General features: G+C 38.6%; 2 protein-coding genes across 5 annotated transcripts in view; one reads left to right on the forward strand and one right to left on the reverse strand.

Moving 5' to 3' along the window:
- ST7L (suppression of tumorigenicity 7 like) overlaps positions 1-8,871 on the reverse strand; it is an 82,122-nt gene extending 73,251 nt beyond the window's left edge. For 2 of the 3 annotated variants that reach the window (XM_043575858.1, XM_043575856.1), the window contains exons 1-3: positions 8,236-8,472; positions 5,979-6,061; positions 1,980-2,142 (exon numbers count right to left, since the gene is read on the reverse strand). In XM_043575858.1, the coding sequence (XP_043431793.1) occupies positions 1,980-2,142; positions 5,979-6,061; positions 8,236-8,443 (454 nt within the window). In that variant the 5' untranslated portion in view covers positions 8,444-8,472. Of the gene's footprint in view, positions 1-1,979; positions 2,143-5,978; positions 6,062-8,235; positions 8,473-8,756 lie in introns of those variants that run through there. The other variant, XM_043575857.1, reaches the window with a different exon arrangement.
- Positions 8,872-9,101: 230 nt separating this feature from the next.
- Positions 9,102-14,959, forward strand: part of CAPZA1 (capping actin protein of muscle Z-line subunit alpha 1) — a 49,733-nt gene continuing 43,875 nt past the window's right edge. The window contains exon 1 of one of the 2 annotated variants that reach the window (XM_043575862.1): positions 9,102-9,199. In XM_043575862.1, coding sequence (XP_043431797.1) covers positions 9,161-9,199 — 39 coding nt within the window. In that variant the 5' untranslated portion in view covers positions 9,102-9,160. Of the gene's footprint in view, positions 9,200-9,682; positions 9,918-14,959 lie in introns of those variants that run through there. The other variant, XM_043575863.1, reaches the window with a different exon arrangement.

The following is a 14,959-nucleotide window of genomic DNA, read 5'->3' on the forward strand; positions in this document are numbered from 1 at the left end:
TGTATAGTCACTGTATGCTATGCACAGTGCTAGCTAGTTAGCACAGAGATGAACACGGCCTGGATCACCCCTGCTGTCATGCAGCATACGTGACATAGTTCATAGTTCATAGTTCATTCATGACATTAGTTCATAATTCAATTATGGCATTTACCATATTACAATGTGATTATCCATTTGGTTTTCAGTTTTTTTTTTCATTTTAAAATATGAACTCTGGGGTGCCTGGTTGACTCAGTCGGTTAAGCATCCGACTTCGGCTCAGGTCATGATCTCACAGTCCATGAGTTCGAGCCCCACGTCAGGCTCTGTGCTGACAGCTCAGAGCCTGGAGGCTGCTTCAGAGTCTGTGTCTCATTCTCTCTCTGCCCCTCCCCTGCTCATACTCTGTCTCTCTCTGTCTCAAAAATAAATAAAAACATTTAAAAAAAATAAAGAAAAAAAATAAAATAAAATATGAACTCTTACAACTTTATTCATTTTTGTATTTTTGGAGCCTAGTGCAACATTTGGAACTAACTTGTTTAAATGAATTGAATGTCACATGAGAGTCCAGTCATGTAAACTACCATCTAAACTGTGTGATAAGTGCTATAGTAGAGATACATTTTGTTCTAAGAGAAGAAAAAAAGAAAGTAATTAAATTTTTCTAATAAATTAAAAAAGGCTTTAGAAAGGAGGTGACATTTGAACTGACACTGAATCATGGTAAAAGATGAGTAGAAGGCTGCTGGATGAAGAACGTTCTAAGAAGAGGAAATATCATAAAGCCACACAGGCTAGAGTGCAAGGTAGGGAGTGTCTTCACTCTCCATATGTAAAGATATACTCAATCCTACAACAGGGAGTAAGACTATATATTATTGTTCTAATTATTTATATACTAGACTTAGCTTCTTGAGGACAGATCTATGTCATATTCATCTCAATATATCTCATTCTTAGGAGTTCTGTAATTATTTTATGAAAGAGGAAAAAAGGGGTCAACACCCACCCACCCACTATATGAATTTTACTGATACCAAATTAAAGGAACAATAATCCAAAAAATATTATTTCTATCTGGCCCTCAAATTTTTACTTTCATAATTGTATATCATTAATGATATTTACTTTGTATTACTGTTTACATATAAAAGAACAGCCTACAATTAAAGTATGACAATGGGGTATCCATATGTGAATAACTGAGATTTTGATGTCTTTTTTTTTTTTTTTTTTTAACGTCTATTTATTTTTGACACAGAGAGAGACAGAACATGAATGGGGGAGGGTCAGAGAGAGAGGGAGACACAGAATTGAAACACACTCCATCCAGGCTCTGAGCTGTCAGCACAGAGCCCGACGCAGGGCTCGAACTCACGGACATGAGGTCATGACCTGAGCCGAAGTCGGACGCTTAACCGACAGAGCCATCCAGGCGCCCCTGATGTCTTTATAAATATATTAAGAAGAAAAAGTATTTTTCTAACTTTGCTATGTTGGTAGAGATGGCTAATTGTTCTTGCCTTTATGTAATAAAATCTCCTAATTATTAGTTGAGCATATGTACACTGAGAAAACGTTTAACAATTTCTCACTTGCCTTATATAGCTACTTGTGGCCAGCCATTTGGCAAAGGTCTGACCAGTAGGAAGTAAGTTGAAATAGTATGTAACACTCTGAAGAGTATCCTTGGCTGCTGTGGGGTTGAATAGGGGGAAAAGGTGGCCTACTGGCCTAGTTTCCTTTCTGCTGATTGGAATGTGGATATGATGGTAGAAACCAGAGCAACAGTCTTGGACCACAAGGAAAAACTTCATTTGGAGATGGCAGGCTAACAAGATGGGAGACTGAGTATCTGATCATTGCTCTCCGTATCAGCCACAGATGACCTATATTTTCATGAAAGATAAATTTCTCTCTGTTTTGAGTTTTCTGTCTCCCGTAGACAAACACAATCTTAACCATACGGTTCTGAAAACATATTAAATAGTTACCTGACAAATTCTGTCTGCTGGTTTCACTTTCTCTGTTGCTAGAAGGAGAACCTGGCTCTGAAATACTGCTCTCCGTTCCTCCCATCAGAGGTCGCAAATGGCTCACAGATACTTGCTCAATAAAAGACGTGCCATGCTTATGGAAGTACCACCATTCAAACATCTATAACAAACAAAAAATCCTTAAAGTAGAACTGATCACCAGAAATATGAGCTCAAATTAAAAATTCTTTCAAGATGTTCCTATTTAATTCAGCACACTAAATGCACTCTCCCTCCAAAAAATAAGCCAAACACAAGATTCTCCAATAATATGTCAGGTAAAAGTACAACTTTGTCATGAAATTTAGACAAGCTTAGGCAAAACTATAAGAAATATATCTATAAATGAAACATTAAAAAATAAGAAACAAGGGCTCAGTTGGCAGAGCATGTGACTCTTGGTCTCCAGGTCATGAGTTTAAGACCATGTTGGCTACAGACATTACTTAACACACACACACACACACACACACACATACACACACACACACAAACAAGAAGCATTTAATCTGTAAGTAATCTAATTCTGATATGTCACATTGTCATTTTATTCTATCTGTAGCATAATGAAAAGAAAAACAATTTTGAAACAATTAGCATGGTGGATTAAGCATTGGACTAAGGTTAGAGAGACCACATTGGACTCCCAGTCAACCTGTGTGCTTTGGGCAAGTCACTTAACCTCTAGCCCCTCAGAACCTCAATATCCTATCTATTAAATATGGTTAACAAGAATTTTAAGTGCCTTTTGAACAATGAAGTACTACTCAGTATTTGGCAGTATAATTAATGTAGGTTGAGGTTGATTCTCCTGTTGAACCATTTAAAAATCAGGATATTCACTTCTTTCTGTTTTCATGGTTTATCACTGTTATAAAAAGAGTAATCAAGAGGTGTCTGGGTGGCTCAGTCAGTTAAGCGTCCGACTCTTGGTCACGGCTCAGGTCATAATCTCACGGTTTGTGAGTTCAAGCCCGCATTGGGCTCCGTTGCTGACAGCGTGGAGCCTGCTTGGGATTCTCTGTCTCCCTCTCTCTCTGCTCCTCCTCCACTGCGCTGTCTCTGTCTCTCTCAAAATAAATAAATAAACTTAAAAAAAAAAAAAAGTAATCAAAAGAAGCTCTCTGTGGGGAGGGGTGCCTGGCTGACTCAGTCAGTAGAGCACGTAGTTCCTCATCTCAGGGTTGTGAGTTCAAGCCCCACGTTGGGCTAGAGATTACTTAAAAAAAAAAAAAAAAGCTCTCTGTGCTGAATTAACAGAATGTTTCATATTTGGACACTCTAGCATTCACAACTACCTTTGCCTGGTTCTTCTGGGTTTCAGCTTAAATGACAGGTCCTCAGGGAACTTTCCCTGATTCCACAGAACAGAAAGCAGTATTATATGCACTCTTACTGGGTTTTGTGTTTTACTTTAAGAGTAATCTTTACACTTGTAAGAATTTGTTAAACAACCGGCTTCATTGCTATTCTTCAAGTTCCCAAGCACATGACCTCCTACCCCCTCAGGTGGAAGTAATACAAACAGCATAGCTAGCTTCCTCATTTCAGTGGCTAAGAGAAATTATAAACCTAATAATCTTTGCTGATAAAAACTCATCAATAGGGGCGCCTGGGTGGCTCAGTCGGTTGAGCGGCCGACTTCGGCTCAGGTCATGATCTCACGGTCTGTGAGTTCAAGCCCCACGTCGGGCTCTGTGCTGACAGCTCGGAGCCTGGAGCCTGTTTCGGATTTTGCGTCTCCCTCTCTCTGACCCTCCCCTGTTCATGCTCTGTCTCTCTCTGTCTCAAAAATAAATAAACGTTAAAAAAACTTAAAAAAAAAAACAACTCATCAATATTATAAGGGTAATGACAAAGTTTAACCTTGAAAATGTTACTTGAATTTCCTATTTTTTTTAAGTATATTGTTATAACCACTCTATTTTACTATTAGTTACTGTTGTTAATCTCTTACTGCACCTAATTCATTTATTTAAAATTTTTTATTTGAGCACTGTTGATATACAATGTTATATTAGTTTCAGGTATACAACTTAGTGATTCGACTTCTCTATACTATGCTATGCTCACAAGTGTACATCTGTCACCATACAATGCTATTATGGTATGAATTTCTTAATTTTTGTATATTTAAAACTCTTAAAAATAACAAATTTTAAGAACTACTATATATATAATATACATGTTATGTGTTTCATGCTTATATGATATATATGTAAGTTTCCCCCCTCTTATACATGAGGAAATTAAGACTTAGAGAATTTATGTGACTTGTCCAAAGTTATTAGCTAGTAAGTGGCAGAGCCGAGACTTAAAACTACATCTTCTAGTTCCAAGACTAATGCTTTTCCCACTCATCAGTTATTTAAAGACCATTCATTTCCTTTATTTAGACTTTTATATGCTACTGACTAAATATGTTAAAACATGCTTAACAATGAGTCAGCTTTATAATCAGTAAATTTTAACTACTTTACCTATATTAACATATAGTTTTCATCCTTAAATTCCTCAGTAATTTTTTTAAGTCAAGATACAAAAATCCCTTTCTTGGCCAGCATTTCACTTAAACAAAATGGCCAAGTATCAGTTCCTATTAAAACAAAACAGAAAACACTCCAATACACATGCCATTATTTGTACTATAATAGAAGAGCACCATCTAGAGATGAGAAAAAAGCATAGAAAAATTCATTGGTTATGCATGCCATACTTCCTAAGATTTTAATCTGTAGCAGTGTTTTTCCAAAGTTTATTCTAGGAAACACTAGTTCCCAGGGATGTTTAATAGAGATTATACACACAGATCTTAATTTCTTAATTGAAAATGATAGCTCAGTCAAATAAAACAAGGGAAAGCTGAATTAAAATTAAATAGGTTTCTTTATCATGACACTTTTCTGAATAATAATGGTCAAAATTCATTAAGTGCTTACTGTGAGCTAGATACCATGTTATTGCAAGCTTTTACACACTTTATCTTATTTAGTCTTCATGATCCTATGAAGTTGATATTATCATTCCCAGTTATTAGATGAGGAAATTAAAGCTTAGAAAAGTTAATTAACTTGCTCAAAGTCACACAACTAAAGAGATCGTTATGAAAACTAATATAATATTGTATGTCAGCTGTTTACTCCAATTAAAAGCTCCTGGGGTTCCTGGGTGGCTAGGTTGGTTAAGTGTCAAACCTCTTGATCTGAGCTCAGGTCACGATCTCAGGGTTTGTGAGATTGAGCCTGCCATCCAGCTCCATGCTGAGTGTGGAACCTACTTAGGATTCTCTCTCTCTCTCTCTCTCTCTCTCTCTCTCTCTCTGCCCCTCCCCCCCCTCAAAAAAAAATCTCCTCTCACAGTTAAAAAATAAAAAAAGTGATGGTTAGCTTGGCTCTAATACTCTGCCCTTAAACACTCCAGAGAAGATAATTGACAACCTATAGGCTGAATTCAAGACACACATTTTTAGTCTGCCCAACATTGCCAAGATTAAAATATTGGGAGATACACTTGTTGCATCCAGATGCTTTTGAAATCATATGAAAAATTGGAAGATCTCTTAATGGTGGTCTACAAACCTATATGGCAGCAACTAGCTTTATCCCCTTTAGAAGGGGCATGCATTGTCCAAATTACCCAGTCCTAAAATAAATAAGAATTTAATTTTTACACTCTGCCCATTTCATTCATTTTTGTTACTAAACTGAGCCCTGCAAGGATTTAGTTGGCAACCCACCTCTAACCACTGCCCCTTACAGTATACAATACTGTTTCATATGCAAATGAATACCATGAATACTGCCAATCTCTAAAAGTGGAGAGGAAGATGCAGTGTTTTATCAAATGCTGAACACATGTTGAGAATCCTGATCTATAAGTATTTACAATTATTGTAACCATATAGAGATTTGATCTTTAGATAAATACCAAAACATGAAGGAAATGGAAACTACTTACAAATATTAGTCCTGATATCAAAGAAGATGTTCCTGTAAGTGCCACATAGAATTTGGGCGTCAGTGAATTTAAAAATACTGTCACTGCCAAAAGGAAAACAAAATACCAAAGTTTAAAAAAATGTAAATTCAAAGTATTCAAGTTACAAATAGGCAGGTGTCTTTATGAGTGGAGGAATATAAATAGTATTAATATCTAGTATCAGATTCATCTGAGAAAGTTGTAGTTTTTAAAAAGCTACTTTAAATTCCCATTCTATCGTAACTTAAAAATCATTCTATTGGGTGCCTAGGTGGCTCAGTTCATTAAGCATCACTATTGATTTCGGTTCAAATCCCGATCCCACAGTTCAGTTTGTGAGATAAAGCCCAGAGTCTGCAGTACAGAGCCTGCTTGGGATTCTCTCTTTCTCTCTCTCCCTGCCCTTCCCCTACTTGTGTGTGTGCACACGCACGCACACACACACTCTCTCTCTTTCAAAATAAACATTAAAAAAATGCCTTAGGACATGTAAGGGTAGTGTAAAAAAAATTTTTTTTTACATTTATTTATTTTTGAGAGGCAGAGACAGAAAGAGAGCACGCACAAGTGGGGATAGGGCAGAGAGAGAGGGAGACACAGAACCCGAAGCAGGCTCCAGGCTCTGAGCTGTCAGTACAGAGCTCAACATGGGGCTCGAACCCAAAACCCTGAGATCATGACCTGAGCTGAAGTCGGATGCTTAACCGACTGAGCCACCCAGGCACCTCTGTAAGGGTAGCATTTTAAACTGATGATTTGTTAAATAAGCAAATCAAAATGAGATAATTTAGTTTACTTTTGAGAATAAAATTAAGAACTTATAAATCATAACTTCGACAAGTTTTACAAATCTTTAAGGATTAACTAAACACTCTGTTACAAATGAGGTTTAAAACCACTCCCTAATTATTTTGGTGAGATACAAACCAGTGTTTCAAATTAGAGGGAAGGAAACAGCATGTAGATGTGTTTGGTATGTCAACTAGAGAGGCAAAATAAACCCAAAAGAATAACAGCAAACTGAGAGCTCCTTGCACCTGACTCACTGAAAGATTGGGCCAGACTCTTCACTTCAAATAACTGTCTCATAAATACTTTGGGTTTCAGAAATAAATAAAAATCTATCATAGTTAACTACTCTCACCTACGTGGTGTATCTCGTTAATATGTAGAAAAATAATTTTTCTACGTTGATGAAGTCAAATTCAATCAGCTCTTTCAAACAGTCTAGGAAGGCCAATTTTTTTTGTTTTAGTATGTTAGTTATATCTGACTGAACTTACATAAAACCTAAGTTCGGAAAAGTCCAAAATATTTCAGAACATTATCTCACAGTATTTCATGTCATCTGGTGAAATAGAAAAGGGGACATTTGCCTTGCTACAGAAAATAAACCACAAGTGCTGCTAGTCACAGTCATCACACAACAGAAATACTTTCATCTTGCTCATAGTTTGAGTGAAAATATTGTAATGACATGGTAAGAGGGCCTGGCTCCCATCCACTTTGTCCTGGCTACAGGTAAAGGACAGTATTTGCAGAATCCACGGGGATCATCACTTCTTCCATGTCTGTATCTTCAGCTCAGACTACATAGCAAGCTCTCTACAAATGTTTAAAGCAAGAACTAAGAACCGACTACTGTTTGTGGCTCCCTTTCCCTTTACTTCCTGGACTATTCTATTACTCAAGCCTAAAGCACAGAACAGACAAAAATACCACGAAAAGTATTTCTTGACAGAACTATCTTAAAACATGGTAATGGTCGGCTAAGATCATGGCATCTTCCCCCTTTTAGGCCTTTGAATACAGAGCGCTCATCTTTGTTGTCTAGGTGTGGGAACGCTCAGCTAATCGGCGAGACTCAAAGGAATGATTTTCAAGGGATCCTACCAATGGTGGGGTGTATATAAATTCTGCAGCCAATCTGGAGACGCTCTCATCTGTTTCACTACCTGAAGCTTACAGCTTGTCAGGTGGCTTTTCATCGGTAAACGAAGACAGAAGAGAAAGGGCGGGTCTTAAGAGCTCAAGGGAGGAGCCCGTATCTGCAGCCCAGGTTTGACAATCAGCTGGGGAGTTGCGGCCCAAGAGAAAAAGAACCCACTACGTCGCGCACCACCGTCTCAATCTCCGAAGCCCTCCAGTGACTGCAGAGAATCTCTGCCCTTGGTCCCTTGTCTCCGGCCCCTCTCCTGGTTCCCCCGCCCAACCCAGGGAGGTCTGGGCCTCTCACCCGCTGCCAAATTCTCACACAGCCTCAGCGGGACCCTCAGAACGTAAAGCAGTCCCAGCCCCGCCACGAACCACAGCGAGGCCCCAGTCCCAGCCAGCCCAGCCCGCAGCCGCTCCCTCCAGCCCAGGGATAGGCTTTGGCCGGGAGCAGGTGCGGGAGGAGATGCCGCAGCAGTCGCTGCTTCACCTAAGCCGTCACAGTCCGCCATCTTGCTGCACCCGCAGGCTTTGGGAGCTGGGAGGGGAGAAGGGCAGGAAACCGGGAGGCGGGAATCCTGGGATAGTGGCGGACCTGAAGTTGGCCTCTGTGAAGGCTGTCTCAGGGAACGCGGACCAAGAAAATTTGGAAGGTGGAGGAGCATCCCAGGGCTGCCTCTTCCTTCGAAGGGCGGGAAGGGGTGGTTAGCGGCACCTTTTCTGGAGGAACTGGACTGAAATGTGACCTCGGAGTGAAATGTTTTTGCTTCCATACGAGTGAGGGTCACCTTTCACCCTATTCTTGGGTTTGGAAAAGCCACTGACCGTTCCAGGGCCCGAGCAGCACTTAGCCCTTTGGACTCGGCTGCCACGGAGATCACTGGTACCGGGAAAACCTACAGTAGCAATTGCTATTTGGTCGGATGGAGCTTGGGCGTCAGGAATAGTCGAATCACGCTCCCGTCGTCTCATAGATGAATGGGAAAATGAATGTAACTCCGTGAGAAAGTTATTAGACTTAAAATCATTTAAAGCAAAGCCTTAAGGCAGCCGGAGACTTCTGGAGTACCCGCGCTCGGAGCCACCACCCTCGCCCGTAACTGACATGGCGCCCTCTCGGTCGGCGTTTCCGGGCGGGTCCTTCCGACGGCCCCCGCGGTGATTCCATCATTCGGCTTCCTTCCCGGCTTGCCTCGCGCCCGGGCCGGGCTGGGCCAGAGCAGCCCAAGATGGCCGACTTCGAGGATCGGGTGTCGGATGAGGAGAAGGTAAGGGGTCCGCCTCTCTCTCTTGCCTCCTCCCGCGACAGGGAACAGGGGCCCGACCTGGCTGTGGTGGGAACCCCGGCAGTGTCCCCAGGAAAAAGAAGCTTCTTGGCCGGTGCTGGCATACGCTCTGCAGTTGGGACGCTTTGCTCTTGAGGGGCTTTCCTCTGCCTCACGGTGGCCCCAGTTCCCCATTCCTTAACTCTCTTTTTCTCCTGCGGGGCCTGAGGCACAGCCCAGTGACCTTCCTGCAAGAGACGAGATTTTGCCTTATTGAATCATGACTGTGGACTCTTTTCTGTAATTAAGAGAGGGGGCGATGGTGATGTCTGGACGTGTCAGGAAGCAGTTATTTTACCGCCTTTAGCTGTCGGGGCTCTCCCCATCCCCCCATTTTTAGATATGATTGAGGCTAGTTTAGGGCGAGTCACTTCCTGGTCAGAGTGGCCTCTTAACTTCCCTTTTGCTCCTCCTTCCTCAGGAAGTGATTTTGCTGTCACGACTCTTCGACAGGGAGAGGTCCCCATGTGTTGTCCGTCCCTCCACTCTTTTCTCGCTTACGATCGGCTGAACTAATTCTCAGTAATATTTGTGTAAGCCTCAGGACATTTGCTTCAGAATTTGAACACCACTCTTCTCTGTAGACAGTCCCTTGATTGATCGTGTGCATGTATGTAAGCCCGCGATGACTCCATCCCTTGCGCCTTACATCCTATTAACGGTAATTTTTGAAAAATAGTTTTCTGTTTCTTAACAAATCGAGAATAGCCAGAGGATTTTTTTTTTTAACTCTGTAAAGGTTTAATATAGCACATAAACTTCATGTTAACACATTCAAGTTTGGACAAAGCATCGTGCCTTCTTCGATGCTCCACTGTGTGGTCTTTGATTATAATTAAATTTATCAGCGTGTTAAGTGCTTATTTACTTCTTAAAAAGTATTTGAAACATAAGAGCATATTCTGCATTAGGTAGAATAACTTTTTGTTGACAACTGCACACATTTCTTAACACTTTTCAGGCTTTTCAGTAAATACTTGATTTAAGGGTCTGTAGAAATTAGAATGATTTCACTAGGTGACTTGTTATAGGACAAGAATTATGTCTTTTGTTTCCCACATTGGCTGTTACAAAATGTGCACTCTTGCATGCTCTGTAAATATATCTGGGCTCTTTATTTTTTTAATAAGATGGGGATGACAGAGGGGTGACTGTTTATAATCCAGGAGTACTCCGTACAGAATAATTTGATATGTCATACCTACGTATAGCTTGTCATTTTGAAATACTGGAGAATGTGGTAAACGTTCACAAGCCATTGAACAATACTTTAGCATTAAATTTTCTCGTTCTTGAAAATTCTCGTGTAAAACTTAGAGAAGAAAAGAGCATCTTACATATGAATTAACGCTGAAGAGAAGTCCATGATAAAATGTCTTGGCTAAGGTAAATAGTTACGATTCGGATGAAATTATAGTAAAAATCGGGAATAACGAAACATTGTTAGCCCAACTGATGGCTCACTTATTTTAAGGAAAAATATTGTTACAGCAAAATTTCACTAAAAACTTAAATAACAATAAACTTCAAAGTTTATGGTGTCCAAACAATACTACATTTACCAGTATTGTGGGTTTTTGTCTTTGAGGCTAAGTTAGAATGCCCTTTTAATTAAACTTGGGAAAATATACATGTATTTTAAAGCGCAAATTGAGATGTCTTTGGATGTTGACAATGGTTAATCAATAGTCTTAATTTTGTAACAGTAAATTTGTGAAGTGTCCTCTTATCTCCCAGCATACTTCTTTTGTTGCATAATATTAATTAATAATGAAACAGCAAGCAAATCAAAATTAGTACTGTAAATCTGCCCCAAAATGCTGATGAATTTCATATTTCATCAACGGTTTTTAGATTAGCCACATTTCTTTATTATTGTGAACAACTAAGAATAGCTGATACTAAGAAGTCTCATATAATCCATATGATTTGAGATTACTGAAATTTTGTTAGGTTCTTATTCCCAGACAGAACTTGATCTGTATTTCTCTGTTGTGAATCTCTAAGTAAAAAGAAAGGGCCTTGATATCTAGGATTACTTCAGTTTTCCTTTAGCTTCGTACCTACACCGAGCCCTTTTCCTCCAGGCTTCTAATTCCTTTTAACTGAATTCAGGAATTGAAGTATTTTTCCAACAAGACTTGTTGCTATGAATATCTTAGCATTCATAAACAGTAAGTAACCCTTAAGTGAGATCTTGTCCTATAAAATTTTCACAACCAAGGCACTATTACAAATTTTTAAAATCAAGATATTTTCAGCCATAATTTGTATAGATTCTTCCTTGAAGGAACTCTAAAGTTTCCATTTTTTCCTCTTTTTAACTAAGATCTCAGCTGCGTTTTATTTGAGTTTTTTTTTCAGGCGTATATATCATCACATGGAATATATTTTAATATCACTTTTTATCTTTGTTGCATTTCCTGAAAGCAGTGAACCCAGAGATGAATTTGGTGTTGATAGTCTCTGATTTCCTTGCAAGTATTTCTATAAAAGCTAGTAAGATCAGCCATTCTCATAAGTAACTGCTTAGGTTTTTATCACTTTACAAAGAGGAAGTTGGGTTTTTTAACTTCTACATTGTTACCTGAAATGGTCATGATGAGCTGCCTAAATAAAACAGGAAGCTGAAAGTGTAATAACTTGCAGAAATAAATGCTTTTAGTTTTGTCCTCGAGTTCAGTTTCTGAGAATGAGCTACACTCTTCTAGTCACTGACTCTTCAGTTCCAAATGCTTAACAGGACCAAAGTGACAAGATACCATAATTAGGAAATTTGAAATGTGAGAAGAATTACTTGTTTGGGCTCATTGCACTGACTGTTTCCTTTATTTCATGATTCAGCATTTAAAAAAAATAATTGCAGAGAGAATTTTAAGGCTGAAAAAAGTGCAATTAGCATATTTTCCCCTTCAGCTTAACTATTAGAATATTTGTGAACAACCTCAAAAATGCCATAAGAGAGAAACGAATGCTTAAAGCTTAGACAACTATGTCATCTTTGAGGCACTTTTTGGAACAGGTTTATCAAAATTGTTGAGGAAAGATGTGAAAAATGGTAATTTGAGGGCTCAGAACTTATGAAAAATACACCTTTAAAAAAAATAATTAATTAATTAATTTTGAGGAGGTGGGGTGGAGAGAGAGGAGCCCAATGCAGGGCTGGAACTCATGAACCGTGAGATCCTGACCTGAGCTGAAATCAGGAGTCCAGCGCTCAACCAACTGAGCTACCTAGCTGCTGCATGAAAAATATACTTCTAAACTGTATTTTTTTGATTATGTATTACATCCTTAATTTACTAGATGAGTTATTACCCTTACAGGATAAACTCTAGAGCTTATTTGCTATAGGTATTTTCTAAAAGTCATTAATTAGTATTAATACTGTTGTTCTTTTATGTTCTCTTTTTTTCAGTTAGCTTTGCTGAGTAGTATTTATAGAATCTGTCACAAAATCCTTGGACAGGAGCATAAAGCCTAATAAACAGGTGCAAACTCAGATGCCCAATCTTTGGTGTAGGTTTATAATTTCTTCCAGAGTATCTAGCTCTTTTATTAGGACCAGCCTTAATACTAAGCAAAGTAGCATAATTTGTCAAAAAATCAGGCCCCAGGTTTGTCTGATTCAGAAGCCGTGCTTTTTTCACTTTACTGTTTTTCCCATTTAACCATGAGTGAAAAAAACAAAATAGAGGTATCCATTTAATGAATTATAGCTGAAATATTGTGATGTAATGGGAAAGAATGATTCTAAATGTTAGGAGATTTGGCCTCTCTTTGTTGAGCTTATAGCCACCAGTGTGATTCTAGAAACATCACTTATCTCTGTGGGCCTCAGTTTTCTTGTAAAATAGGTAAGGAGAAATGGGTCAAGGTAACCCAACAAAGTTTAATGAACTTCTACAAACTGTAATAAAAAAAAAAATCTTTGTTTTAAAAATTGAGACATTAAAATGTTTCAGGAGTTTCTGTCATTGTCTGCTTTTGCACATTTGCCCTGATAACAGAACTGTGAATTCTTCTGTAACTGAAAGCGTATCTTTTTATGCTAGTATCTAGCATAGGACCAGGTACATAGTGTAGGGACAACCTTTTGATACAAAGGAGACCAACCAATCACACCTTTCTTCATTCTCATATTTCCCCAGCTCATGGTCCCTCATCCCACCTCCCAATTATTTCTGGTAATCTCTAGGTATTTCTTGAGTTCAGGAACGTGTCCACACTCTGGGTTTTTCTTTGGGCATTCATTGTGTCTAAGTATCTGCTGCCATTACTGATGATCTGCCATGCCACTGCTGGGAACATTAGATCCCTCTGGAGCCGTTTTAGTAGTAAATCCCATAAGCTACAAAGCATTATGCATACCAAAATGACTATGAACATATACATCTAGCCTTGCAGAACCCCTAATAGAAGTATTTCCTTCATCTGCTTTAAGTTCTCTCCTTTAGAGCTCAGAAAAACACACGCTATAAGGTTAGGTATCATTTGTGCTTTTCTCCTCAGGTGCATGAGTTTCTCTCATTTTCTTGCATGTCAAAAAAAGAAAAAAACTTATGTGGATCGGCTCCTGAAAATAAAAACCCTGGGTAGGAAAAATCAGTCAGGATACTGAAGACAATTTAACTACTTGGGGATTTCTGAACTAGGTGATGATTTTAATATGCACTTAACTGTTATTTTCCCTTTTCCCTTTATCAGAACCTCCTGCAGATCCTTTGCATTTCAGTTCATCTCATCATTGTTCCCTTGTAGTCACACAGGCTCAGAACATTAGCATCATTTTTTTTCCTTCTTAGCCTCTTCTCTCGTGTTCAATTAGTATTCCAGTTCTGTAAATTCTTCCTGTCATTAGATTCTGTTCCTCCATTTCCATTAGTATTTTTGAGAAAAATTATTTTTTGGTGTATAGGAACTATAATCAGATTACATGCTTAAAATTAAAATGTAGGACAAAGCATGAGTAAAACGTCCCACCACCCCTGTTTTCCAGCCACCTAGTTCCTGAGAGGCAGCTAGTATTCTTTTGTATATTTTCTATTCTATGCGTATACAAATATACTTCTTACTTAACATTACATCCAGTCAGTCCACATTCCTTCTGTTAATCTTCATTTAGGACCTTTTCTGATGCTTGAATTATTTCTAACAACATTCTTAATTGTTCTCTTTGCCTCTTTTTTCTCTCTACATTTTTCATTGATTTACCACAGTTCTTCACACTATTAAGTTTTGAAGTATGTGTAAAATTTGTTATTGCTATAACTGTACTTACATATTGTTAAGCAGTGTCTATGAGATGAAATATTCATTTGAATGGATCATATGATGTAGTGTAGGTCAATTATAACATAAGCAAGAAGACTGCATAATGCCAGATTTCAAAGAAAGGTGGTAGGTTCATTGGAACATATGAGAACTTTGTCTTGTGAATTCTTTGTTTTGCATCTAAGTAACATTTAAGTGCTTATTATGTGTTAAGTATTTCATGTATTAACGTGTATTTGTCTCAAAACATTCCAACAGGATAGGTATTTGTATTATCCACATTTTACAGTTGACTAAACTGAGGCACATTTGACATTTAAAAAAACTATGAACCAGTGTTCACAATTAGTCGAGCAGATTCGGTGTTGATAATCTGCTTCCAGACCTGTGGTCTTACCCACTTTAATCCCTTTGAATAGACAGTAGGTA

Source organism: Prionailurus bengalensis, chromosome C1 (assembly GCF_016509475.1).
Source record: "Prionailurus bengalensis isolate Pbe53 chromosome C1, Fcat_Pben_1.1_paternal_pri, whole genome shotgun sequence".
NCBI classification, from domain to species: Eukaryota; Metazoa; Chordata; class Mammalia; order Carnivora; family Felidae; genus Prionailurus; species Prionailurus bengalensis.